This window comes from Ranitomeya imitator, chromosome 5 (assembly GCF_032444005.1).
Source record: "Ranitomeya imitator isolate aRanImi1 chromosome 5, aRanImi1.pri, whole genome shotgun sequence".
Lineage (NCBI taxonomy): Eukaryota > Metazoa > Chordata > Amphibia > Anura > Dendrobatidae > Ranitomeya > Ranitomeya imitator.
This window is the reverse complement of record NC_091286.1, coordinates 277,345,571-277,371,599: the sequence shown is the minus strand read 5'-3', so window position 1 is coordinate 277,371,599 and position 26,029 is coordinate 277,345,571. Positions and strand designations below refer to the sequence as shown.

At 40.6% G+C, this 26,029-nt stretch overlaps 1 protein-coding gene across 1 annotated transcript in view; it reads right to left on the bottom strand.

The window, feature by feature from the left end:
• The window catches only part of RFX6 (regulatory factor X6), a 248,889-nt gene that overhangs the window by 115,336 nt on the left and 107,524 nt on the right, over positions 1 to 26,029 (bottom strand). The window contains exons 7-12 of the mRNA XM_069726189.1: positions 22,233 to 22,340; positions 11,731 to 11,808; positions 11,516 to 11,629; positions 11,389 to 11,438; positions 5,260 to 5,419; positions 572 to 716 (exon numbers count right to left, since the gene is read on the bottom strand). Coding sequence (XP_069582290.1) covers positions 572 to 716; positions 5,260 to 5,419; positions 11,389 to 11,438; positions 11,516 to 11,629; positions 11,731 to 11,808; positions 22,233 to 22,340 — 655 coding nt within the window. The remainder of the gene's footprint in view (positions 1 to 571; positions 717 to 5,259; positions 5,420 to 11,388; positions 11,439 to 11,515; positions 11,630 to 11,730; positions 11,809 to 22,232; positions 22,341 to 26,029) is intronic.

The following is a 26,029-nucleotide window of genomic DNA, read 5'->3' as shown; positions in this document are numbered from 1 at the left end:
GTATCCAGAGTACCCTGTGTGATTGTTTACAAGTTTATTTATAGCGATATATAATTATGTTTATCTAAGCACCAGGTTTTGATAGATTTACATTGCGGGGAGCTAATTATGTATTCTTGTATTTGAATGGTTTGGGTTTGGTTATTTGGTCCCCTTTAGGGTGTTTCTTGTGTTATTATGTACTGTGCCTTTTTATCAATTATCAATAAAGTATGATATTTTAAGTATATTTTGGTTCTCTTCCTTTGGTCCGCTGGTTAATTCCAGTTGGGATCTGGTGTTTTGCTATACGTATGTGCAACCAGTGAAGCTATACAGGAGACCAGCGGGAAAAGACCCACTGCTATATTTTATTAATAAGAATCAATCACACCCTTCTCATCAACTTAGAAGTTGGAAAAGCAAGGAGCCTAAGATTTGTTTGCACAGTATCCCAGTTTAATCCATGTTTTCCATCAAGAGACGATATTCTTCTCCCATATATTGACATATTTTGACAAGTTAGGGCTGCATTAAAGAAAAACATTAAAACATAATACTGAATCCACTTGTAAAGCAAACACGAACTCACACTCACTGTAGACATCAATATCTGAGTCGACTCCACTACAGCTGCTAAGAAGTGCTTGGGAACCAATACTATATAAGTCTACTTTTTCGATGTCAGATGTCATAGCATTCACTATATTCTGATCAAACAAAGCCGGTCGAGCTATCTGAAAACGAAAATAAAAGATAATTTTTATTTAGATTTTTATTCTGTGCAGTAAGGGACATTTAACTTCTAGATTTATTGTAATTTAACCTTCGTCCGGGTGAGTAGGTACAATTGTAACTATTCCGTTTTAAAATTGCAATAACTTTTTTTTTCGAAAAGCTGTAGAGGGCTGAAATTTCGTGACATCTCTGCAGTTTTGGTCCAGAATATATTGGCCAAATTTCAATAAAATATATATGAAGGTGCAATTGTACCTCTGCAGCCTGTTAACGTTGTAAAATTATGCAGCCTGATGAAGGTTAAACAAGTTTTCTTAACGATAACAGTTTTACTTGCACAAGGAAAGCAATGGAATGAAACTGAATGGGAGGAGACACAGATTAGATATTAGAAAAAACTTGTTGACAGTGAGGGTGATCAATGAATGGAACAGGCTGCCACGAGAGGTGGCAAATTCTCCTTCAATGGAAGTCTTCAAACAGAACATCTGTTTGAGATGGTTTAATGAATCCTGCATTGAGGAGAGGGTTGGACGTGATGACCCTGGAAGCCCCTTCCAACTCTAACATTTGATGATTCTATGATTCGTATGTTGTCATTATTTAATCTAATTTATATTGCACCGTATATAGCAAGAATGGAAAAAGACTGAGTTACACAAATTAAACAATTTAGTATTCACTGTTTACCTGAAGATTAAAGATTGAGATCTTTAAAGGGGTTAATAATAATAATTTCCACAATAATAAGTTCCACAATTGGATGTGTTTAAATAAAAAGCTCATGTGCTGAGATAATTTTATACATGTGCCCCTGCTGTGTACTGTGTAATGGCTGTGTCTGACCGTACAGGAATATGGCCTGATCATACCACAGCTCCTGGGCAGGAGAAGAAGCAAAAGAGGATGCAAGCATTACAGCTGATTCTTTTTTGTGATCTAAAACATTTCCCTGCCTGTTTTTTAACCCCTTAACTTCTGGAGGTATTTTTTGTTTTTTGCTCCCCTTCTTTCCAGAGCCATAATTTTTTATTATTCTGTCAATATGGCCAAATGAGAGCTTAATATTTGCAGGACGAGATGTACTTTTGGCTTTACCATGTCGTGTACTAGAAAACAGGAAACATATTCCAAGTGCGGTGAAATTGCAAACAAAAGTGCAATCCCACACTTATTTTTTTGTTTGTCTTTTTACTAGGTTTGTTAAATTCTAAAACTGACCTGCCATTATGATTCTCCAGGTCATTACGAAACAGCAAACATGTTAAGGTTCTTTTTTATCTAAGTGGTGAAAAAAAATCCAAACTTTGTTAAAAAAAAAAATGGAACCATTTTCCATTACGCGTAGCGTTTCCATTTTTGTGATCTCGGGTTGGTGAGGGCTTATTTTTTTGCATGGTGAGCTGTTTTTAATGATACCATTTTGGTGCAGATACGATCTTTTGATCGCGCATTATTAAATTGTAATGTAGGGTCACAGCAACCAATAAAACGTAATTCTGGCGTTTTGACTTTTTTATCGCTACGCCGTTTCGCGACCAGCTTAATCCTTTTTTTTAATGATAGATCAGATGATTCTGAACGTGGCACTACCAAATATGTGTATGTTTGATTTTTATCGTTGCTTGTTTTGAATGGGGCGAAAGGGGGGTGATTTGAACTTTAATACTTTTTTATTTATTTTTATTTTTAAAAACATTTTTTTTAACTTTTGGCATGCTTCGATAGCGTCAATGGGAGACTAGAAGCTGCCATAACCCGATCGGGTCTGCTACATAGAGGCGATGATCAGTTCGCCTCTATGTAGCTGAATTACTTGCAATTAGCGCCGACCACTGGGTGATGCTCACAGCAAGCCGGCACTGACAACCATAGAGGTCTCCAGAAAATCTCTGGTTGTCATGCCAACCCACCGTTGACTCGCGATCACATAACCGGGGTCACCGGTGGGCAGATTTTGGGTGCGATTGCTGGAAGCACTTGTTAAATGCCGCTGTCAGCGTTTGACAGTGGCATTTAATGGGTTAATAGCCACGGGTGAATCGTGATTTCACCAGCAGCTGTTCCGGGCACATGTCAGCTGTTCAAAGCAGCTGACATGTGCCAGGAAAGATGTAGGCTCACTGCCGGAGCCCACATCAAAGGGAGGGAGTCCGAAATCAGCGTAAATATACGCCCGATGTCGGAAAATGGTTAAACAATATTTTACTTCAAAGGAAGAATATTTTGTAATTCCATGTTATTATGTCCATGTACTTTTTTTCTCACTCCTTATCGTCAGACCATGTTCCTGCATGGTCTGACACAGCCATTACACAGTATACAGCAGGGACACATTTATAAGATTATCTCAGCACAGAAACATTTAATTTAAACACATCCAATTGTGGAACTTATTATTGTTACAATATCTATTGATTAAAATTAACCTTTGTTTGTTGGAAAACCCTTTTAACTAAGGCAGTATATGTTCTAAAATGCTATATGTATTTGTTCCTAAATCAAATTTTGTGTTCTTTTAGCTGATACTTTCAAGTTTACAAAGGGTAACAGTCACATAACCTTATCCTATTCCTTCAGTATGTCCTTCCAGCTATGGTCAATTTTAATTTTTCTTCCCTTTCTCTCAACTGCAATAACTTTTTAGATGTTTTCATTAATATAGCTATAGTAGGACTTTTTTAGCGCCAGGTTGTGGCATTTTAAAAAGCAATGTACTGGAAAATGGGAGAAAAAATTCCAAGTACAGTGAAAAGGTAAAAAACATGCAATTCCTTCATTATTTTTGGGCTTTTGTTTATATGGTCTTCATTGCATGGCAAAAATGACCTAGCAATATAATTCTGGAGGTCAAAACAATTATAGTGATATCAACCTTGTAAAGTTTTTGCTTCAAACAGTGAAAAAAATACAGAAACGTATTTAAAAAAAAATTATGGCACCATTTTCTGAGATTTTCAACTTTATTATTGTTTTTTTTTCAATGGAGCTGTCAGAGGACTTTATTCTCAGGTACATTTGTATCACTTTATATTGCATTTTTTGGTGGAGTTGTAGTGACTGAAAAACATTCTTTTTTAATTCTATCTTGTTTACCTTTAACATATGGCTTAAATTACATGATATGTTCATAGATTGGACATGGCAATAATAATTACTTTTAGACACTTTTTACTTTTAAACTGTGAACATTTCTTTTGATTAAGCGATTCGGTGCTAAAATGTTGCAACTTTTGGTATTCTCACGTAATTTCTGACCACCTCCAATATGTGGACAGAGCTGAAACAGGATGAGAGAGTGCTTCCCTTCTTAAATCTTACCCCAGCTGGGACTTGGGTAGGATTTGTGGTGAGGCACACACAGATCTTAACTCCATTCATCCGATTCTCCTCATTCATGAAGAGGAGCATCTGACTCCAGCACATCTCCTCATCAAGACTGATGTTGTCCATGCCAAATTAGGCCAATGCTTTTAGTCTATATTATTTATAAGTCTTGTACAGTTGAATGTATCTATAGTTAGCAGTCACTATGGACTGGGGAAATTCGGAGTATGTTAAGAACAAGAGATCACCTCCATTTTATATTGTTATCATATGCAGTGAATAATGTTTAATGATAATTTACTTGTTTGTCATTCATTTTTTACATAAAAAGACTTACATTTTAGAAGCAATCCTCCAAATGGACCCCAAAAAAGGAAACATTTTATTGGATTTTAACTTTGGAGTCCCATCAAGTAGATAAACATTATTCTTGCTAAATTGCATGGTGATATGCTCAATATCAATATTAGACAGTGTAGGACTGTCCCTATCAGAGTTACCGTGACGTGGTGAGATGGCTTTTGTGCTATTTTTTGATCAAAAAACAGTATTACTAAAATCTCTGTGTTATTTAAATGCACTTTTGCTTTTTTACTTAGTTACATCAGGGTTTTTGCTTACTTTTTTCTCTTGTAGGTTTTAATGTTTTGTGGCCAATGTGAACATGCGTTTAACCTCTGCATGTGTACCAACTTAAGTTAAGCTCAATTTTTGTGGTTTTTTTCTATGTTTAAATTAGACTTATGTGTTAAATGTATTTTTTAATTTTTTTTTGTTCTCCATGTTACAATCTGTATTAAAAATAACGTAAAAATGTTGAAAATGTCACACTGGTCAATGAGTCAATCTTAGACAGTTAGGAGCCGATTCATTAAGACTGCTCTCAGTGGTGTGCATCTCCTTGCCCATCATCAGAAATTCTACTTCGGTAGTCCACGTTTCAATTTTTCATTTGATAGCCAGATAATGAAAGATTTTAAAGGTCTTGCAAATGTTCTACCCATGAAAAAAAACATCCCAGTAAGTTTGTTTAACCCTTATCCAGTGTCACTGTAAGTGTATGGCCAGTTGAACAACTTTAACGATCAATATAGGTTAATATGCATATGACTGTATTGGTGAAATGATCTTTGGTCATTTGTTGGTGAGTGGTTGATTAACCATAAACCTTCTAGCTAATGTGCAGGCCTATTTTTTACAGCTGTGAGGACTTACTTGAGCCAAATGCAAGAAAGATGTCTGTCTTTTCAAGGATGACACAAATCTTCGGACAATTGGCAATTTCTTTTCTGAGAGACATTCTGGAAGGTTTTCCAATGATGAAATCACCCACTGTTCCCAGTGTTTAGCAAAGTTTCTAATGTCTGCTAGTAAACTAACAAACCAAATTATATTACTAAAATAAGGTAAAACTTATGAAGATGCTGTAGGTCAAAATTTGTCTATATAAAAGACTTATAAACTGATAAGTAAACAAAAAAAGAACATATTCTCTCTATTTAAATATGGTTTAATTCATCAGGACCTAATTCACAATTTCTCCACCAACATCTATAAACAAATAAATGACCACTGGCGACAGCAAAAACACATTACATCTAATTTTGCACAGATGTAAAATCAATGGCCAATGCACTAAATTCATCAATGTAATGCTACTTGCAAAGTGTATATTTTGTCTATGGAATACATGTTGTGCAAATTAAGAAGAAATCCTACTCTATTGCTGTAATGCTCTAAGCTGGTAGCGTTGGTGGTTGCTATAGAAAAAAATTCAGAAATTGAATGTGAATGTGCCAATGTCAATGTCCACTGGAACTCCCTCCGATGAATCAAAGCCACCTAAATATTGTGAAATGCGCGTTGGGGACCTTTAATAGGGTGGGCCTTTACATTGGCACATTCCCTTGCTCTTGTTTTGTGACATATACTGTATGTCTTTCACTTCCTATTGGCAGCTTAAATATTTACAGTTATGAGGACTATGATGTAATTTATATGTGTTGTATATGTCTGCTAAAGGAGATGGCTATTTAATATTTGTATTCTATAACTGTTTTACATCTTAATCAATAGATTTATGTCATAATACATAGTCTGTACTGACCACTTGGTCTTTTTTTTACCAATTTACATCAATTTGTCCGTGTCAATTGATGTTTCTCACTTTATTGTTCTGCTTTCCCTAAATTTAATTTTTTTTTAATGTACAGTATATCACTTGGTAATCCATAGCACTTAATAAAATTTAAACATGAGCATTAGCTCCTTGTGTTCTCCCTTTGCTGACCTTAATATGTTGCAGCATTTTTTAACAACTTAGAAGCATGCTTTTGGCACTTACTCACCAGTCCTGGTCAGCTACAATATGGGTGTAGCATAGGCATGGACAGGAAGGTACATGGCTGTGTTAAAGGAATTCAGTCACCAGACTTTTCTGATATAAAGTATGGCCAGCACCTGTAAGCCCCTTGGGATAGCATTCTAGACTATATGTCCCCAGTATACTCTCCATAAAACAAAAAATAGCTTTTTTTATAGCCACCTACCGGGCGGTCCGGTCGGATGGGTGTCGCTGGTTTTCATCTCTTCTTGCTTTGTGTAGATGAAGTGTTCTATTTCATCATACGCATTACAGTATGCAGGAGCGGAATGCCGAAGACACTGTGTGGATTATGTAGAACACGTCATCCACACGAACCAAAAAGAGAGGAGACACTGAATCAAAACTAGTGACGCTCATTGGACCCGCCCATAGGTAAGTAAAATAAAAGTCATTTTTCGTTTTATGGAGAGCATATTGGAGACATATAGACTGCTGTCACATAGGACTTACATCTTCTAGCCCTACTTTATATGGGAAAACCTGGTGACAGGTTCCCTTTAGGCCACTTTAGTGGCATAACTTAATCCAGAAATATACTCCAGTTTTACACTTTTCAGTTAAGAGAAGCATTTAATTCATTAAGTGGCATGCACCTCTTAATAAATTATGCACATTGAACCCCAGCAATCCCATTTTTTCATACTGTTGAGCACACTGAATGTATTAATTAATCGGAAGTAGCTATAAGGCCCTATTCAATTAGTCTGTTGTTTTGTAGCCAGCCTTAATAAAGGGAGTGATGTACCTCTCAATTAATTTGGTGCATCTTTCAACTGCAAAGCATCACTGACAGACGTGTTCACCAGTTAAAGACTGGAATATATCCCAGTTTTAATTTACACAACATTTGCAGCTTAAATTACAATGCATTTGTCAGGAATTCTTGTACATGCCCCATCCTGCCCGAGCTGCACCAACTTTTCAGAAAGTGTATGGAGCTGGCCAGGATTGTCAGAAAAATGGCAAAAGTCATAACATTTTTGTGTAACTTTCAGCTGCTTGATAATTAGGACCTGAAGTGTTTTTATTGCATTTTTCTCCATAATCTTTTCTAAAGGACATCAATGCCAGTAAAACACACATTTCCAAAATGTAGCAAAAAAACGATAACATTATTTGTATTGGTTAAAAAAACACTAAAAAACTGCATAGCATATTCCATACATTTTAAAATAGAGAAAAATATTATATACAGTGTGTCCATAAAGTCATGGTGCACTTTTGACCAGTCACTGGAAAGCAACAAAAAAACGATAGAAATGTGAAATCTGCTCCAAACTAAAAGAAAAACTCTCCCAGTTTCATACCTATTCAGTGCAGTTCGATGTGGGCTCCATTTGTTGCCCTACACACATACAAATGATAGTGAAGTTCTTGCCACACACCGGTAAGGACGTCTGGTGTAACAGAGAGAATACCGTCTGTGATTCTCTGCGTCATGGAAGGTCGCCTCATCGTTAAATACAATCTTCTGCAAAAATCTTGCATCATTGTCATTCTCATGAAGCATATCTGTAGCAAACGCTACATCGTTTGGGTCTATATGCCAGTTTGATAGTTTCCAACAGCCACACTTTGTACCCGGTAAAACAGAGATGTTTCTTTAACACCTTATGAACTGTAGTCTTGCTTAGGTGTAATTGACCTCATGACCCAATATCAACATGGGTTTACTAGGGACCATTCCTGTCAGACTATTCTGATCAATTTCTATGAAGAGGTAAGTTCCGGACTGGACCAAGGGAACGCAGTGGACATAGTGTATATGGACTTTTCAAAAGCTTTTGATATCGTGCACACAAAAGGTTGATACATAAAATGAGAATAATGGGGATAGGAGAAAATATGTGTAAGTGGGTTAAGAGCTGGCTCAGAGATAGGAAACAAAGGGTGGTTATTAATGGAACACACTCGGACTAGGTAGCGGTTAGCAGTGGGGTACCACAGGGGTCAGTATTGGGCCCTCTTCTTTTTAACATATTTATTAATGACCTTGTAGAGGGTCATACAGAGCAGAATTTCAATATTTGCAGATGACACTAAACTCTGCAGGGTGATCAATATAGAGGAGGACAATTTTATATTACAGGATGATTTATGTAAACTAGAAGCTTGGACTGATAAATGGCAAATGAGCTTTAATGGGGATAAATGTAAGTTCATGCACTTATGTAGAAGTAATTAGATGTATAACTATGTGCTTAATTCTAAAACTCTGGGCAAAACCGTCAATGAAAAAGACCTGGGTGTATGGGTGGATGACAAACTCACATTTAGTGGCCAGTGTCAGGCAGCTTCTACAAAGGCAAATAAAATAATGCGATGCATTAAAAGAGGCATAGATGCTCATGAGGAGAACATAATTTTACCTCTATACAAGTCACTAGTTCGACCACACTTAGAATACTGTGCACAGTTCTGGTCTCCGGTGTATAAGAAAGACATAGCTGAACTGGAGCGGGTGCAGAGAAGAGCGACCAAGGTTATTAGAGGGCTTCGGGTCTGCAATACCAAGATAGGTTATTACACTTGGGGCTATTTAGTTTGGAAAAACAAAGGCTAAGGGGTGATCTTATGTTAATGTATAAATATATGAGGGGACAGTACAAAGACCTTTCTGATGATCTTTTTAATCATAGATCTGAGACATGGACAAGGGGGCATCCTCTACGTCTGGAGGAAAGAAAGTTCAAGCATAATAACAGATGCAGATTCTTTACTGTAAGAGCAGTGAGACTATGAAAATCTCTGCGTGTGATGTTGTAATGAGTGATTCATTACTAAACTTTAAGAGGGGACTTGATGCCTTTTTTGAAAAGCATAATGTTACAGGGTATATATACTAGATTCCTTGATAGGGCGTTGATCTAGGGAACTAGTCTGATTGCCGTATGTGGAGTCAGGAAGGAATCTTTTTCCCCAATGTGGAGCTTACTATTTGTCACATGGGTTTTTTTTTTGCCTTCTTCTGGATCAACATGTTATGGAATGTTAGGTTAGGCTATGGGTCGAACTAGATGGACTTAAAGTCTTCCTTCAACCTTAATAACTATGTTACTATGTTACTAATTGTCGAGCACACACCCGCACAGATTTTTTAGAGCTCCTTAGGTAGCTATCCCATATAGCCACTACAGACTCATCACTGACTGATAGCCTACCAGAATGGGGTTTCTCCACCAAACTGCTGGTTTCCTTCAACTGCTTATCTCACAGAGTAATGTTATTCCTATGGGGTGGCACTTCGCTATAAACGTGCCGATATTCACATAGCTCTTTGGTCACGAATTTGAATTTAGTGAGACACAGAACACATTGAACTTTTCTCTGTACCATCCACATCTCGACTGGCATGGAAAACCACACAGCTGGCATAAGTTTGTGGTTGCATGATGTCACAGACCTGGCAGTGTATTAATCAGAGTTCATTTTATCAGGGGTAAATCTGACTGGGGGCTCAGCAACAGCTTAAATGAGTTTGTGTCATTTGATTGGTTCTTGTTATCTCTCCTCGTGAACAGGTCTGATATGATTGGGCCAGAGAAAGGGCGCCAAAATGTAAACTATAAATAGGTCCACAAGAGGTTGGTACACAAAATGAGAATGCTTGGTCTGGGGGAAAATGTGTGTAAATGGGTTAGTAACTGGCTCAGTGATAGAAAGCAGAGGGTGGTTATAAATGGTATAGTCTCTAACTGGGTTGCTGTGACCAGTGGGGTACCGCAGGGGTTGGTATTGGGACCTGTTCTCTTCAACATATTCATTAATGATCTGGTAGAAGGTTTACACAGTAAAATATCGATATTTGCAGATGATACAAAACTATGTAAAGCAGTTAATACAAGAGAAGATAGTATTCTGCTACAGATGGATCTGGATAAGTTGGAAACTTGGGCTGAAAGGTGGCAGATGAGGTTTAACAATGATAAATGTAAGGTTATACACATGGGAAGAAGGAATCAATATCACCATTACACACTGAATGGGAAACCACTGGGTAAATCTGACAGGGAGAAGGACTTGGGGATCCTAGTTAATGATAAACTTACCTGGAGCAGCCAGTGCCAGGCAGCAGCTGCTAAGGCAAACAGGATCATGGGGTGCATTAAAGGTCTGGATACACATGATGAGAGCATTATACTGCCTCTGTACAAATCCCTAGTTGGACCGCACATGGAGTACTGTGTCCAGTTTTGGGCACCGGTGCTCAGGAAGGATATAATGGAACTAGAGAGAGTACAAAGGAGGGCAACAAAATTATTAAAGGGGATGGGAGAACTACAATACCCAGATATATTAGCGAAATTAGGATTATTTAGTCTAGAAAAAAGACGACTGAGGGGCGATCTAATAACCATGTATAAGTATATAAGGGGACAATATAAATATCTCGCTGAGGATCTGTTTATACCAAGGAAGGTGACGGGCACAAGGGGGCATTCTTTGCATCTGGAGGAGAGAAGGTTTTTCCACCAACATAGAAGAGGATTCTTTACTGTTAGGGCAGTGAGAATCTGGAATTGCTTGCCTGAGGAGGTGGTGATGGTGAACTCAGTCGAGGGGTTCAAAAGAGGCCTGGATGTCTTCCTGGAGCAGAACAATATTGTATCATACAATTATTAGGTTCTGTAGAAGGACGTAGATCTGGGGATTTATTATGATGGAATATAGGCTGAACTGGATGGACAAATGTCTTTTTTAAGCCTTACTAACTATGTTACTATGTTATCCTGTGACTGGTCAAAAGTGCACCATGAAACACTATATAGATATATATATATATATATATATATATATATATATATATATATTAATAAACTTCTATTATAATTAAATTCAAAGCAAAATTATCTGAATTATTTCAGGTTAAATGACATATTATGCTACCAGTATAGACATAATAATATTGAATAGAATAGTAAGCTTAAAACAAGATCAAAAGTCATCTGTTATTTCACCTTTCAGGCATTTCCTGCATTGTTGCTGGTATAAGGACATCTGTGAGAACCTAAAAAAAACAGAAAAACATAATTTACATTTTAAAATTTCCCACTGCAGCGTTATTCAAAAGAGAAGAAAACTTACCTTGTAAAGAATTGAGTCACAAACACAAAATATATCAATGAGAACAGGATTTTCAAGCAGAGGAAGCAAATGGTCAGGCATTCCCTGCCAAAAATGTAATAAAAAGTGTTGGATCTAAATAGAACACAAACATATGTATATTTAGCCATAGAACAGAATGTCATACAATAAGTATAAACACATTATAAAACTAATTTATTACAATTTATTATTACCTCCTCAAAATTCCCATTGATTGCATTATCGAGTACACACTGACAGTGGGTTTTGTACATCATGATGAGAGTGTCTACCTGCAAATGGAAGTATCAATACACTAATATTAATCAATGTCCAATTTAAATATCAGCATGATATTGCAATGAATATGTAAAAGTACATTTTAACAAGTATTTCAAACTTAGCCAAAAATAAGACAGTAGGTCATTTTATAGACAAACTGAAAATTCACAAATGAGCTATAAAGTTTAGAAATACAATTAAATACATCTATAGCTGAGATACTGATGTGGAAACATAACTAGTATTTACCCATAAAATGATGACATTGGGAATCACAACAAAATCAATACATTTCTCGACAGTTAGGCTATGTTCACACATTGCTCTTTCACTGTTTTTTTTCCCTTGAGCCATAACCTGATTTATTGGCAGTAAAAAAAGCTGCAGACGAAAAGCATGTTTTCCTAACTTTTTTTGCAGCATTTCATGCTACATTTTTGCTACTTTTTTCAGCATTGTAAAGTTCAGCACTTCGCAATCCTGAAAAAAAGATTTGTTTTCTCATGGAAACTCTCATAGTTGTGGTCTACCTATGATGTCAATTACAGGCCTCTCTCATCTTTTTAAGTGGGAGAACTTGCACAATTTGTGGCTGACTAAATACTTTTTCCCCCCACTCTATCTATCTATCTATCTATCTATCTATCTATCTATCTATCTATCTATCTATCTATCTATCTATCTATCTATCTATCGTTCTTCAATACAAAAAGTGAAACACATATGCAGTATTATATAGAGTCATTACAAACAGAGTGATCTATTTTAACCCCTTAGTGACAGAGCCAATTTGGTACTTAATGACCAGGCCAATTTTTGCAATTCTGACCACTGTCACTTTATGAGGTTATAACTCTGGAACGCTTCAACGGATCCCGCTGATTCTGAGATTGTTTTTTCGTGACATATTGTACTTCATGTTAGTGGTAACATTTCTTCGATATTACTTGCGATTATTTATGAAAAAAACGGAAATATGGCGAAAATTTTTAAAATTTTGCAATTTTCAAACTTTGTATTTTTATGCCCTTAAATCAGAGAGATATGTCATGAAAAATAGTTAATAAATAACATTTCCCACATGTCTACTTTACATCAGCACAATTTTGGAAACAAAATTTTTTTTTTGTTAGGGAGTTATAAGGGTTAAAAGTTGACCAGCAATTTCTCATTTTTACAACACCATTTTTTTTTAGGGACCACATCACATTTGAAGTCATTTTGAGGGGTCTATATGATAGAAAATAATGAAGTGTGACACCATTCTAAAAACTACACCCCTCAAGGTTCTCAAAACCACATTCAAGAAGTTTATTAACCCTTTACGTGCTTCACAGGAACTGAAACAATGTGGAAGGAAAAAATGAACATTTAACTTTTTTTTGCAAACATCTTAATTCAGAACCATTTTTTTTATTTTCACAAGTGTAAAAACAGAAATGTAACCATAAATTTTGTTATGCAATTTCTCCTGAATACGCCAATACCCCATATGTGGGGGTAAACCACTGTTAGGGCGCACCGCAGAACTTAGAAGTGAAGGAGCGCCGTTTGACTTTTTCAATGCAGAATTGGCTGGAATTGAGATCGGACACCATGTCACATTTAGAGAGCCCCTGATGTACCTAAACAGTGGAAACTCCCCACAAGTGACACCATTTTGGAAACTAGACCCCTTAAGGAACTTATCTAGATGTGTGGTGAGCACTTTGACCCCCCAAGTGCTTCACAGAAGTTTATAACGTAGAGCCATGAAAATAAAAAATCGCTTTTGTTTACACAAAAATGATCTTTTCGCCCACAAATTCTTATTTTTACAAGGGTAACAGGAGAAATTAGACCACAAAAGTTGTTGTGCAATTTCTCCTGAGTACGCTGATACCCAATATGTGGGGGTAAACAACTGTTAGGGCGCACCGCAGAGCTTGGAAGAGAAGGAGTGCCGTTTTACTTTTTCAATGTAGGATTGGCTGGAATTGAGATTGGACGCCATGTCGCGTTTGGAGAGCCCCTGATGTGCCTAAACAGTGGAAACCCCCCACAAGTGACACCATTTTGGAAACTAGACCCCTTAAGGAACTTATCTAGATGTGTGGCGAGCACTTTGAACCCCCATGTGCTTCACAGAAGTTTATAACGTAGAGCCGTGAAAAAAAAAATTGCATTTTTTCTACAAAAATGATCTTTTTGCCCACAAATTTTTATTTTCACAAGGGTAACAGGAGAAATTAGACCACTAAAGTTGTTGTGCAATTTCTCCTGAGTACGTCGATACCCAATATGTGGGGGTAAACCACTGTTTGGGCGCACCGCAGAGCTTGGAAGAGAAAGAGTGCCGTTTTACTTTTTCAATGTAGAATTGGCTGGAATTGAGATCGGACGCCATGTCGCGTTTGGAGAGCCCCTGATGTGCCTAAACAGTAGAAATCCCCCACAAGTGACCCCATTTTGGAAACTAGACCCCCCATGGAACTTATCTAGATGTGTGGTGAGAACCTTGAATGCCCAAGTGCTTCACAGAAGTTTAGAATGCAGAGCCGTGAAAATAAAAAATATTTTTTTTTTCCACAAAAAAGATTTTTTAGCCACCAAATTTTTATTTTCACAAGGGTAACAAGAGAAATTGGACCCCAAAAGTTGTTGTCCAATTTGTCCTGAGTATGCTGGTACCCCATATGTGGGGGTAAACCACTGTTTGGGCGCACGGCAGAGCTCGGAAGGAAGGAGCGCCGTTTTGGAATGCAGACTTTGATAGAATGGTCTATGTTGCGTTTGCAGAGCCCCTGATGTACCTAACCAGTAGAAACCCTCCACAAGTGACCCCATTTTGGAAACTAGACCCCCCAAGGAACTTATCTAGATGTGTGGTGAGAACTTTGAATGCCCAAGTGCTTCACAGAAGTTTAGAATGCAGAGTCGTGAAAATAAAAAATATTTTTTTTTCCACAAAAAAGATATTGTAGCCCCCAAGTTTTTATTTTCACAAGGGTAACAGGAGAAATTGGACTGCAATAGTTGTTGTCTAATTTATCCCGAGTACGCTGATGTGCCATATGTGGGGGTAAACCACTGTTTGGGCGCACGGCAGAGCTCGGAAGGGAAGGAGCGCCTTTTTGGAATGCAGACTTTGATAGAATGGTCTGTGGGCATTATGTTGCGATTGCAGAGCCCCTGATGTACCTAAACTGTAGTAACCCCCCACAAGTGACCCTATTTTGGAAACTAGACCCCCCAAGGAACTTATCTAGATGTGTGGTGAGAACTTTGAATGCCCAAGTGCTTCACAGAAGTTTAGAATGCAGAGTCGTGAAAATAAAAAATATATATTTTTTTCACAAAAAAGATTTTGTAGCCCCCAAGTTTTTATTTTCACAAGGGTAACAAGAGAAATTGGACCCCAGAAGTTGTTGTCCAATTTATCCCGAGTACGCTGATGCCCCATATGTGGGGGTAACCCACTGTTTGGGCGCACGGCAGAGCTCAGAAGGGAGGGAGCACCATTTGACTTTTTGAGCGCAAAATTGGCTGTCGTGTTTGGAGACCCCCTGATGTACCTAAACAGTGGAAACCCCCCAATTCTAGCTCCAACCCTAACCCCAACACACCCCTAACCCTAATCCCAACCTCATCCATAATCCTAATCACTAACCCTAACCATAATCACAACCCTTACCCCAAAACAACCCTAATGTCAACCCTAACCATAACCCTAATCAAAACCCTAAATCCAACACACCCCTAATCCTAATCTCAACCCTAACCTCAAACCTAACCCTAATCCCAATACACCCCTAATCACAACCCTAACCTTAACCCTAATCCCAAACCTAACCCTAATCCCAAGCGTAGCCCTAATGCCAACCCTAACCCTAATACGAACCCTAATCCAAACCCTAACCCTAATCCCAGCTCTAACCCTAACTTTAGCCCCAACCCTAGCCCTAACTTTAGCCCCAACCCTAACCCTAGCCCTAGGGCTACTTTCACACTTGCGTCGTTTGGCATTCCGTCGCAATCCGTCGTTTTGGACAAGAAACGGATCCTGCAAATGTGCCCGCAGGATGCGTTTTTTGCCCATAGACTTGTATTGCCGACGGATCGTGACGGATGGCCACACGTCGCGTCCGTCGTGCACTGGATCAGTTGTGTTTTGGCGGAGCGTCGGCACAAAAAAAGTTCAATGAAACGTTTTTTTGTACGTCGCATCCGCCATTTCTGACCGCGCATGCGTGGCCGTAACTCCGCCCCCTCCTCCCCAGGACATAGATTGGGCAGCGGATGTGTTGAAAAACTACAGCTGCTGCCCACGTTGTGCACAATTTTCACAACGTGCGTCGGTATGTCGGGCCGACGCATTGCGACGGCCCCGTACCGACGTAAGTGTGAAAGAAGCCTAACCCTAAGTTTAGCCCCAACCCTAACCCTAAATTTAGCCCCAACCCTAACCCTAAATTTAGCCCCAACCCTAGCCCTAACCCTAGCCCTACCCCTAACCTAACCCTACCCCTACCCCTAACCCTACCCCTAACCCTAACCTAACCCTACCCCTACCCCTAACCCTACCCCTAACCTAACCCTAACCCTACCCCTAACCCTATCCCTAACCCTAACCTACCCCTAACCCTACCCCTAACTCTACCACTAACCTAACCCTAACCTAACCCTAACCCTAACCCTAACACTAACCCTAACCCTAACCCTACCCCTAACCCTACCCCTAACCCTACCCCTAACCCTAACCCTACCCCTACCCCTAACCCTAACCCTAACCCTAATTTTAGCCCCAACTGCTGTTCTCCTGCCGGCCGGCAGATGGAGACAGATGGCGGGTGCACTGGGCATGCGTCCGCCATGTTCTGCTGCCGGCGGCCAGGAGGAGCAGCAAGAGGATCCAGGGACCTAGGGGAGTATGCTAGGGTCCCCGAATCCCCCTATTTCTCTGTCCTCTGATGTGCGATCACATCAGAGGACAGAGAATTACACTTTACTTTTTTTTTTTTTTTTGCGGTCGCCGGTAAACAGTTAATTACCGGCGATCGCAAAACAGGGGTCGGTAATACCGACCCCGATCGTGCTCTTTGGGGTCTCGGCTACCCCCGGCAGCCGAGACCCCAAAGATTCTCCCGGTGCCGGCCGGCGGGCGCACTGCGCATGCGCCCGCCATTTTGAAGATGGCGGCGCCCAACTGGAGACACGAGGAGCATCGGGGGAGCTAGGTGAGTATTGGGGGGCCACCTGGGACCCCTTTTCTCTGTCCTCCGATGTGCGATCACATCGGAGGACAGAGAAATTAAAAAGAGATCGCTTTTTTTTTTTTTTTTTTTGCGATCGCCGGTAAACGGTTAATTACCGGCGATCGCAAATGCGGGGTGGGTTAAAAAACCCCCGAATCATGTTCTCTGGGGTCTCGGCTACCCTCGGCAGCCGAGACCCCGGAGAAAATCGGCCTCTGGGGGGCGCTTTGGACTTTTTCCACAGCGCCGTTAATTAACGGCGCTGTGGTTTAAGTACCTTTAGCGGCCGCCGTTAAAAGGCGTATCGGCGGTCGCTAAGGGGTTAAGGGTTTATTTCTGTTAATGTTGGTAGAATATAGCTTACAGCCAATGAAAACCCAAAAGTCATTATCTCAGTAAATTAGCATAATTAACAAAAAACAGCTGCAAAGTCTTCGTAAGCATTCAACACCTTCCCGACCTCCGCCGTACTAGTACTGCTCTGCGGGAGGTGCATTTCTGCCCAGAGCAGTACTAGTACGGCGTCGCCATTTTCCGGTCACCACGCGGCATCGCACAGTGACCGTTTCCGATGGCTGCTGTCCCTGACAGCAGACCATCTCTGCATGTAGCCCTGGGGGGCTGCACCGCCCCCCCCACATCGGTGATCGCTGTGATTGGCTGGTCAATTCTGACCAGCCAATCACAGCAATGTGACAATAAAGTTATTGACCGGCTGTGATCTGTGCTGAGTGATGTAGCACCAATCACAGCCATCACAGTAGATGGGGTGATGCCAACGTCACCTCACCAGATTAACCCCTATGGCGCTGATTGGCTGAACAATAGCTTCTAGCCAATCAGTGCCAAATGGGTTAATTTAAAAAAGCGATCACCGCCCTGCATGCCATCTTTACCTCAGATTTGGCATGCAGAGCAGTTGTCCAAGCCCCTCTGTGTTTCAACTGAGAAAAGAATCCATTGGTAGCCAGTGTGATCAACCCGGCGATCTCCTGCCTCCATCTTCAGCGTCCAGCTCCAGCTTCCTGCTGTGCTCTCTACTTTTTGCTGTGATCTGCCAGCTGTGTGACTCCTGTGATCACAGCAGAGCAGCAGCACCTCCCCCATCCCTTTCCCATTCCATCCCTGTTCCAGTACCCCCCTCCCCCACCTCCAATTGATTTTTAGTCCACTTTTTTGCATTTTTTTCCTGTGCACGGCGTCTCGCGCAGAGCATTCGTGCTCTTCCTGTGACCGCAGCGCTCTTACCAATATCGCTGCTGATCAGAGACTGCGCCACGGGATTTTTTCTTTTTTTAGATAGTTAGCGTAGCGGACATTGCAGGCTAAACGATGTCTGATTTTCTTTTTTTAGAAAGAAATAATAGTAGTTAGTACAGTGTAGTTTTAGATGTAGCGTAGCCGGCGTCAGTGTTTGGTGACACCCCCTTTCCCAGTCCCCACCCCTGTTCTAGTACCCCCTAACCCCCTCCAATTGAATTTTTTGTGCATTTTTTGCGCTTTTTTGTGTGTGGTGCGTCCTGCACAGAGCATTTGTGCTCTTCCTGTGTCCGCAGCGCTCTGATCAGTATCGCTGCTGCTCAAAGACTGCACCACAGGAATTTTACTCTGTTTAGCTAGTTAGCGTAGCGGACATCACAGTCTAAGTGACGTCCGATTTTTTTTTTCGAAAAAAATTATAATAGTAGTTAGTACAGTTGTAGTTTTAGACATAGCAAGGTAGCGTAGCCGACGTCACAGCGTTGTTGACGACCGATTTGTTTGTTGCTATCGCCGAGTAATTTCTAGTGCATTAGGGGAGCATACGTCACATTGTTTGTGACGTCCGTTTTTCGTTTGTAAAAAAATAATTAGCTGCACCGAGTAAATTTTCAGCAAGTGCATTAAGGGACCGTAAATCACATTGTTGCTGACGTCCGTTTTTCTTTTGTAAAAAATAATTATTTGTGGCAAGGGTAAATTTTATAGGGAGGGCATTAGTGTAGTGAACGTATAATTTTTTTTAAACAAACTTTTTTTTTTACATCTGATTTTTCTTTTCATTTTTTTTCTTTTCTACATTTTATCTCTCTACTTTTTTTTTCTTTGTTTTTTTATAATAAATTGTACCCTATTACACAAGCCCCACACATTACACGTGTAAAAGCACCACTTACATACACATTCCCGAAGTTTGGGAAAAAAAATTAAAGTGGCCCAGTCGTCAACAAGGCGCTATTCACCAGAGGAGGCTTACGCCATCATTGCGTCCGACAAGGATTCAGCCAGTGAGGAAGATCCCACATTCCTCTATTCCTCCTCATCTGGTGAGGAAGGACCCCCAACAAGGTGCCCTAGGACCCAGGCAACTCCTGCAGCAATCGATTCCATATGGATTGCACCCCCTGAAAATTTTCAGCCTGTCATTCCCGATTTCAGTCATTCCCAGTTTGACACCACTGGCCTCACTGAAATTGACTTCTTCAAATTCTTTTTCAGTGAGGAAATAATAAATCTTATGGTATCCCAGATGAACTTGATTGCTCTACAATTTTTCACCCAAAATCCCACGTCATCATACACCAGATGGACCCCCGTAAATGCAGCAGAGATGACATTTTATGGAATTTTGCTGCATATGGGCACAATAAAAAAGCTGGGATTCGTCAATACTGGAATACTGATATTCTCTACAGTACACCGGTATTCCGCATGGCCATGACAAGGAAACGTTTTGAAGGGATCCATAAATTTTTGCATTATAATGATAATGCACAGTGCCCTCCCCGAGACGATCCTAACTTTGATGGTCTATATAAATTTGACGCACTCAGGAGAAATTGCACAACAACTTTTGTGGTCCATTTTTTCCCTTTACACTTGTGAAAATAAATAAATCGCTGCTGAAAAATCATGTTTGCGGAAAAAATGTGATTTTTTATTTTCACTGCTCTACGTTCTAAACTTCTGTGAAGCACCTGGCAGTTCAAAGTGCTCACCACACAGCTAGATAAGTTCCTTGAAGGGTCTAGTTTCCAAAATGGGGTCAATTTTGGGGGTTTTCCAATGTTTAGGCACATCAGGGGCTCTTCAAGTGCAACATGGCGTCTGCAGACCATTCCATCAAGATCTGCAATTCAAAACATCACTCCTTCCATTCCGAGCTCTGCCGTATGCCCAAACAGTGGTTTTCCCCCACATATGGGATATCAGCGTACTCAGAAGAAATTGCACAACAACTTTTGTGGTCCATTTTCTCTTTTTACACTTGTGAAAATAAAAAGATTGCTGCTGAAAAATCATTTTTGTGAAAAAAAATAGATTTTTTTATTTTCACAGCTTACGTTCTAAACTTCTGTGAAGCACCTGAGCGTTCGAAATGCTCACTACACCTAGATAAGTTCCTTGAAGGGTGACTAAAAAGTTAAATGTTCATTGTTTCCTTCCACGTTCCTTTAGTTGCTGTGAAGCACCTGAAGGGTTAATTAACTTCTTGAATGTGGTTTTGATCAGCTTGAGGTGTGCAGTTTTTAGAGAGGTGTCACTTTTCAGTATTTTCTTTAATATAGACCCTTCAAATGTGATGTGGTCCCTAAAAAAAATGGTGTCGTAGAATTGGTTGAAAAAATGAGAAATCGCTGGTCAACTTTTAACCCTTATAACTTTCTAAAATAAAAAATGTTGTTTCCAAAATTGTGCTGATGTAAAGTGGACATGTGGGAAATGTTATTTATTAACTATTTTGTGTGACATGACTCTCTGATTTAAGGTCATAAAAATTTAAAGTTTAAAAATTGCAAAATTTTCAGATTTTTCACCATATTTCCATTATTTTCTCCAATAAAAGCAAGTCATATCGAATAAATTTTACAGTTATCATTAAATACAATATGTCACGAGAAAACAATATCACAAACACCAGGATCCGTTGAAGTGTTCCAGAGTTATTACCTCATAAAGTGACAGTGATCAGAAGTGTAAAAATTGGCAGGGTCAGAAAGGTGAAAACAGTCTGGGTCTTGAAGGCGTTGAAAAGGTCCCTTAGGCCGGTTTCGCACGTCAGTGGCTCAGGTACGTGAGGTGACAGTTTCCTCACGTACCGGAGACACTGACTCACGTAGACACATTAAAATCAATGTGTCTCTTCAAATGTCAGCGTGTTTTCACGGACCGTGTGTCCGTTTGGAAAACACGGAGACATGTCAGTGTTCGTGGGAGTGCACGGATCACACGGACCCATTAAAGTCAATGGGTCCATGTAAAACACATACCGCACACGGATGCTGTCAGTATGCAGTCCGTGTGCCATGCAGGAGACAGCGCTACTGTAAGCGCTGTCCCCCCGTGTGGTGCTGAAGCCCCATTCATCCCTTCTTCCCAGCAGCGTTCGCTGGAAAGAAGGAATGAATAATCTTTTTTTTTATTTATTTTTGTTTTTAAAATAAAGTTGCCGGCAATCTGCCCCCTCCCACCCCCTGTGCGCCCCCCCGCTGGCATTAAAATACTTACCCAGCTCCCTCGGCGCTTACATCCTCTCAGCGTCGCTGCTTGTCCTGTATGAGCGGTCACATGGTGCCGCACATTACAGTGATGAATATGCGGCTCCACCTCCCATGTGACCGATCATACAGGAGAAGCTGCGGCGTGGAGAGGAAGCAGCGAGGGAGCTAGGTGAGTATTTTATTAACAGCGGGTGGGTGCACAGGGGGTGGGAGGGGGTTGGGGAAAGGGATCTTTATTTTAAACACCAAAAACAAAAAAAAATGATTTTTCATATCTTCTCTCCAGCGACGCTGCTGGAGAGAAGAAATGAATGGAGCTTTAGCACCCAAAGCAGGGGACAGCGCTTACTTGTAGCGCTGTCTCCTGCACAGTCCGTGTGGTACCCAGTTGGCACACGGGCGGCACACGGCTGCCGCCCGTGTGCCACACTGATGTGCAACGTGAGCACACGGACACACGGACACGGATAATTCCGGTACCGATTTTTCTGGTACCAGAATTATCTGGACGTGTGAGACTGGCCTTAGTCTGTTTCAGTAGCTCAACAATCATGGAAGAACTGAAATAAATTAACTTGATGATATTCTAATTTTGTGAGAGGCACGCACCTGTCTATCAATCATCAGACCATTTTCTAAATTTGCAGTATATTTTGCTTTTTAGGAAGACTATGCTATAACAGCTTTACAAGTTTAGAAATACAATTAACTCAATTCTACCTTTTCTTTGGACAATGATCCTTGAAAAACAAGATGTTGAGCACTAGGAAATTCTGGAAGAAGAGTCCCAGTCTTCGAATTAAGAGAATATTTCCTAGTGAAGCCACCCTGTGAACACCAAAATATATTTTTTTCAATAAAATCACCATATGAATTAACACAAATACCTTAATTGAAAATATTTTTGTAATACTAATATGTATAGTATTCCTATTATCGATAATAGTATAATAATATCAGATTTTTTAAATAAATTATATATGCATTTCCAGAATGAAAAGATAAATCTAGAAAATAAATAGGGGCCAAACGTTCAAGCTTGACATAATATCAGCAAATGATGGACTAATTATGACAACATGAAATAGTAACAAATTGGCATAAAATATTTATAATTGGGCTTATATAGCCCTGATATTTAATTAATTGGTATTCTCCACTGAAAAAAGCTGCACATTTATCTGTATATACTATGGAACCATGGAAGTTTGAGATGCAGACAAAGATATGATTGAATAAAAATGTAAAGGCTAATCAAGGAACTAATCAAATGGTTCAAAAAACTTCCACTGAATACCAATAAGATGCTGTAAAGCATAGTTGTGGTGCCTGGATGAATAATGAAGTGGCGCTCACACATAGGAAGTGAAACATTACAGGAAACCTGTCATGTTGGAAAGCAATAATTACCTGCAGATATAGGGACAATCTGCAGGTTAATATCCTTAGGAAGTTGCCCAGTCACAGTCCTGAAAGTGTGGCACCATGAAGAGTAAATTAAATGCATTCCTGCATATGGCTTTCAGTCATTCATGCGTGCTCGGGCAGTTACAGCCACAGCACTGCTGAGATGGCTGTCAGACAAAGTGCTGGGGTGTGCTTACATCCATCATTCACAGTGTTGTGAGCAGTGACTATAGCTGTGACGACAAGTCTGAATGACTGAAAACTGTCGGCACCCGAGATAAATAAAATAAATTTTCTCCTGGGTGCTGAACTTTCAGCACAATGACCCAGCATTCTCATAAGGCTTTTAACCTTTTAACCACTCCACCTCCTCACCTCGCCCCGTCTGTCGGTGTTCCACAAGGCTTAGTCCTAGGGCCCCTGCTCTTCTCCTGCTACACTTTCGGCCTGGGACAGCTCAAAGAATCCCACAGTTTGCAGTATCATCTCTATGCCGATGACACACAGATCTACCTATCTGGACCCGACCTCACCTCCTTACTCACCAAAATCCCACAATGTCTGTCTGCTATTTCAGCCTTCTTTTCTGCTCGCTTTCTAAAACTAACATGGACAAAGCAGAATTCATCGTCTTTCCCCCTTCTCACTCTACCACAAACCTATCTATCAATGTCAATGGCTGCTCACTTTCCCCAGTCCCGCATGCTCGGAGCCTCGAGTGATCCTCGAATCTGCCCTCTCTTTCAAACCTCATATCCAAGCCCTTACCTCCTCTTGCCGACTCAAACTCTAAACTTTTTCCCTGATCCGTTCATTCCTTGACTATGAAACCACAAAAACGCTAGTCCACGCCCTTATCATCTTCCACCTCGATTACTGTAATCTCCTACTCTCTAGCCTCCCCTCCAGCACTCTGGCACCACTCCAATCCATCTTACATTCTGTTGTCAGACTAATCCACCTGTCTCTCCGTTATTCCTCAGCCTCTCCTCTCTGCCAAGCCCTTCACTGGCTTCCTATTGTCCAGAGGCTCCAGTTCAAAACCCTTACTATGGCATACAAAGCCATACACAACTTGTCTCCTCCATACATCTGTGACAATGTCTGCTGGTACTTACCCACACACAACCTTCGATCCTCTCAAAGTCTCCTTCTCTACTCCCCTCTTATCTCTTCTTTCCACAACCGCATACAAGACTTCTCCTGTGCTTCCCCCATACTCTAGAACTCTCTACCCCAACACATCAGACTCTCACCTGCCATGGAATCCTTCAAAAAGAACCTGAAGACCCACCTCTTCTGACATGTCTACAATCTGCAGTGATCATTAGTCTGCTGAACTACCGCACGACCAGCTCTACCCTTCCCTAGTGTATCCTCACCCATCCCCTGTAGGCGGTGAGCCCTCGTGGGCAGGGTCCTCTCTCCTTCTGTACTTGTGTGTGCCTTGTATTGCTCATGTTTATTGTGCTTGTCTATATTTGCCCCTTTTCACAAGTAAAGCACCATGGAATAAATGGCACTATATAAATCTACTATATAAAGCTGAATGTGTGTATGTGTGTATGTCCGGGATTGGCATCTGCACCGTCGCAGCTACAGTCACAAAATTTTGCACAGTCACACATCTGGACCCCGAGAGCGTCATAGGCTATGTTGTGAGGCAAAATTTTAACCACGCACGTTCCAATTCACCAAACAATTTTGCCCCTATCTACATAATGGGGAAAAAGTGAAAGGAAAAGTGTTGGAAGCGTCGCAGCTACAGCAACAAAATTTTGCACAGTCACACGTCTGGACCCTGAGAGCGTCATAGGCTACGTTGTGAGGTGAAATTTTAACCCCGCGCTTTCCAATTCACAAAACAATTTTGCCCCTATCTACATAATGGGGAAAAAGTGAAAGGAAAAGTGTTGGAAGCGTCGCAGCTACAGGAACAAAATTTTGCAGAGTCACACGTCTGGACCCCGAGAGCGTCATAGGCTACGTTGTGAGGTGAAATTTTAACCCCGCGCTTTCCAATTCACCAAACAATTTTGCCCCTATCTACATAATGGGGAAAAAAGTGAAAGGAAAAGTGTTGGAGGCGTCGCAGCTACAGAAACAAAATTTTGCACAGTCACACATCTGGACCCTGAGAGCGTCATAGGCTATGTTGTGAGGTGAAATTTTAACCCCGCGCTTTCCAATTCACCAAACAATTTTGCCCCTATCTACATAATGGGGACAAAGTTAAATGAAATGTGTTGGAGGCTTCGCAGCTACAGCCACAAAATTTTGCACAGTCACACGTCTGGACCCTGAGAGCGTCATAGGCTATGTTGTGAGGTGAAATTTTAACCCCGCGCTTTCCAATTCACAAAACAATTTTGCCCCTATCTACATAATGAGGAAAAGTGAAAGGAAAAGTGTTGGAGGCAAATTGACAGCTGCCAGATGTGAACAAGGGGGACTTAAAGAATGAGAGCGATGGCGCAAAAGAGTATATACCGTACAGTTGCTAAGGTGGGGCCCCGACATGGGATTCCCACCACACACGGGGATATGAACACACACACAAAATGCGCCACACACTACCACGTGCTTGAACACATATTACCCTCAGCACACATTTCATCACAAATACACCAACCTCGCCACATAAAAGTCAAAACACAAAAGTCGCCGCTCAAAACTCGCCACGTGCAGAACTCGCCACATGCAAAAACTAGGCTCTTGCAAAACTCGCCACAAGTGCAAAACTCACCTCATGGAAAACTCGCCACACGCAAAACTTGCACACGCGGAAAAATTGCCACATGCACAAAAGTTGCAACACATGCAAAAGTTGCCTCACACAAAACTTGCACATACTCAAAAGGCACCACACATAAAACTCGCCACGCGCAAAACTTGCCATGCGCAAAACTTGCTGCACACAACTTGCTACACTAACCTGTCACATGTGTCAAATAGTGGAGTGATCAGAAAATGACAGATGTGAGGTTGAAATGACAAGTGTTAGGGGGGAATGAGAGGAGTGAGGGAGAAAATGAGAGGTGTGAGGGAGAAAATGAGAGATGTGAGGGGGAAAATGAAAGATGTGATTGGGAAAATGAGAGGCGTGATGG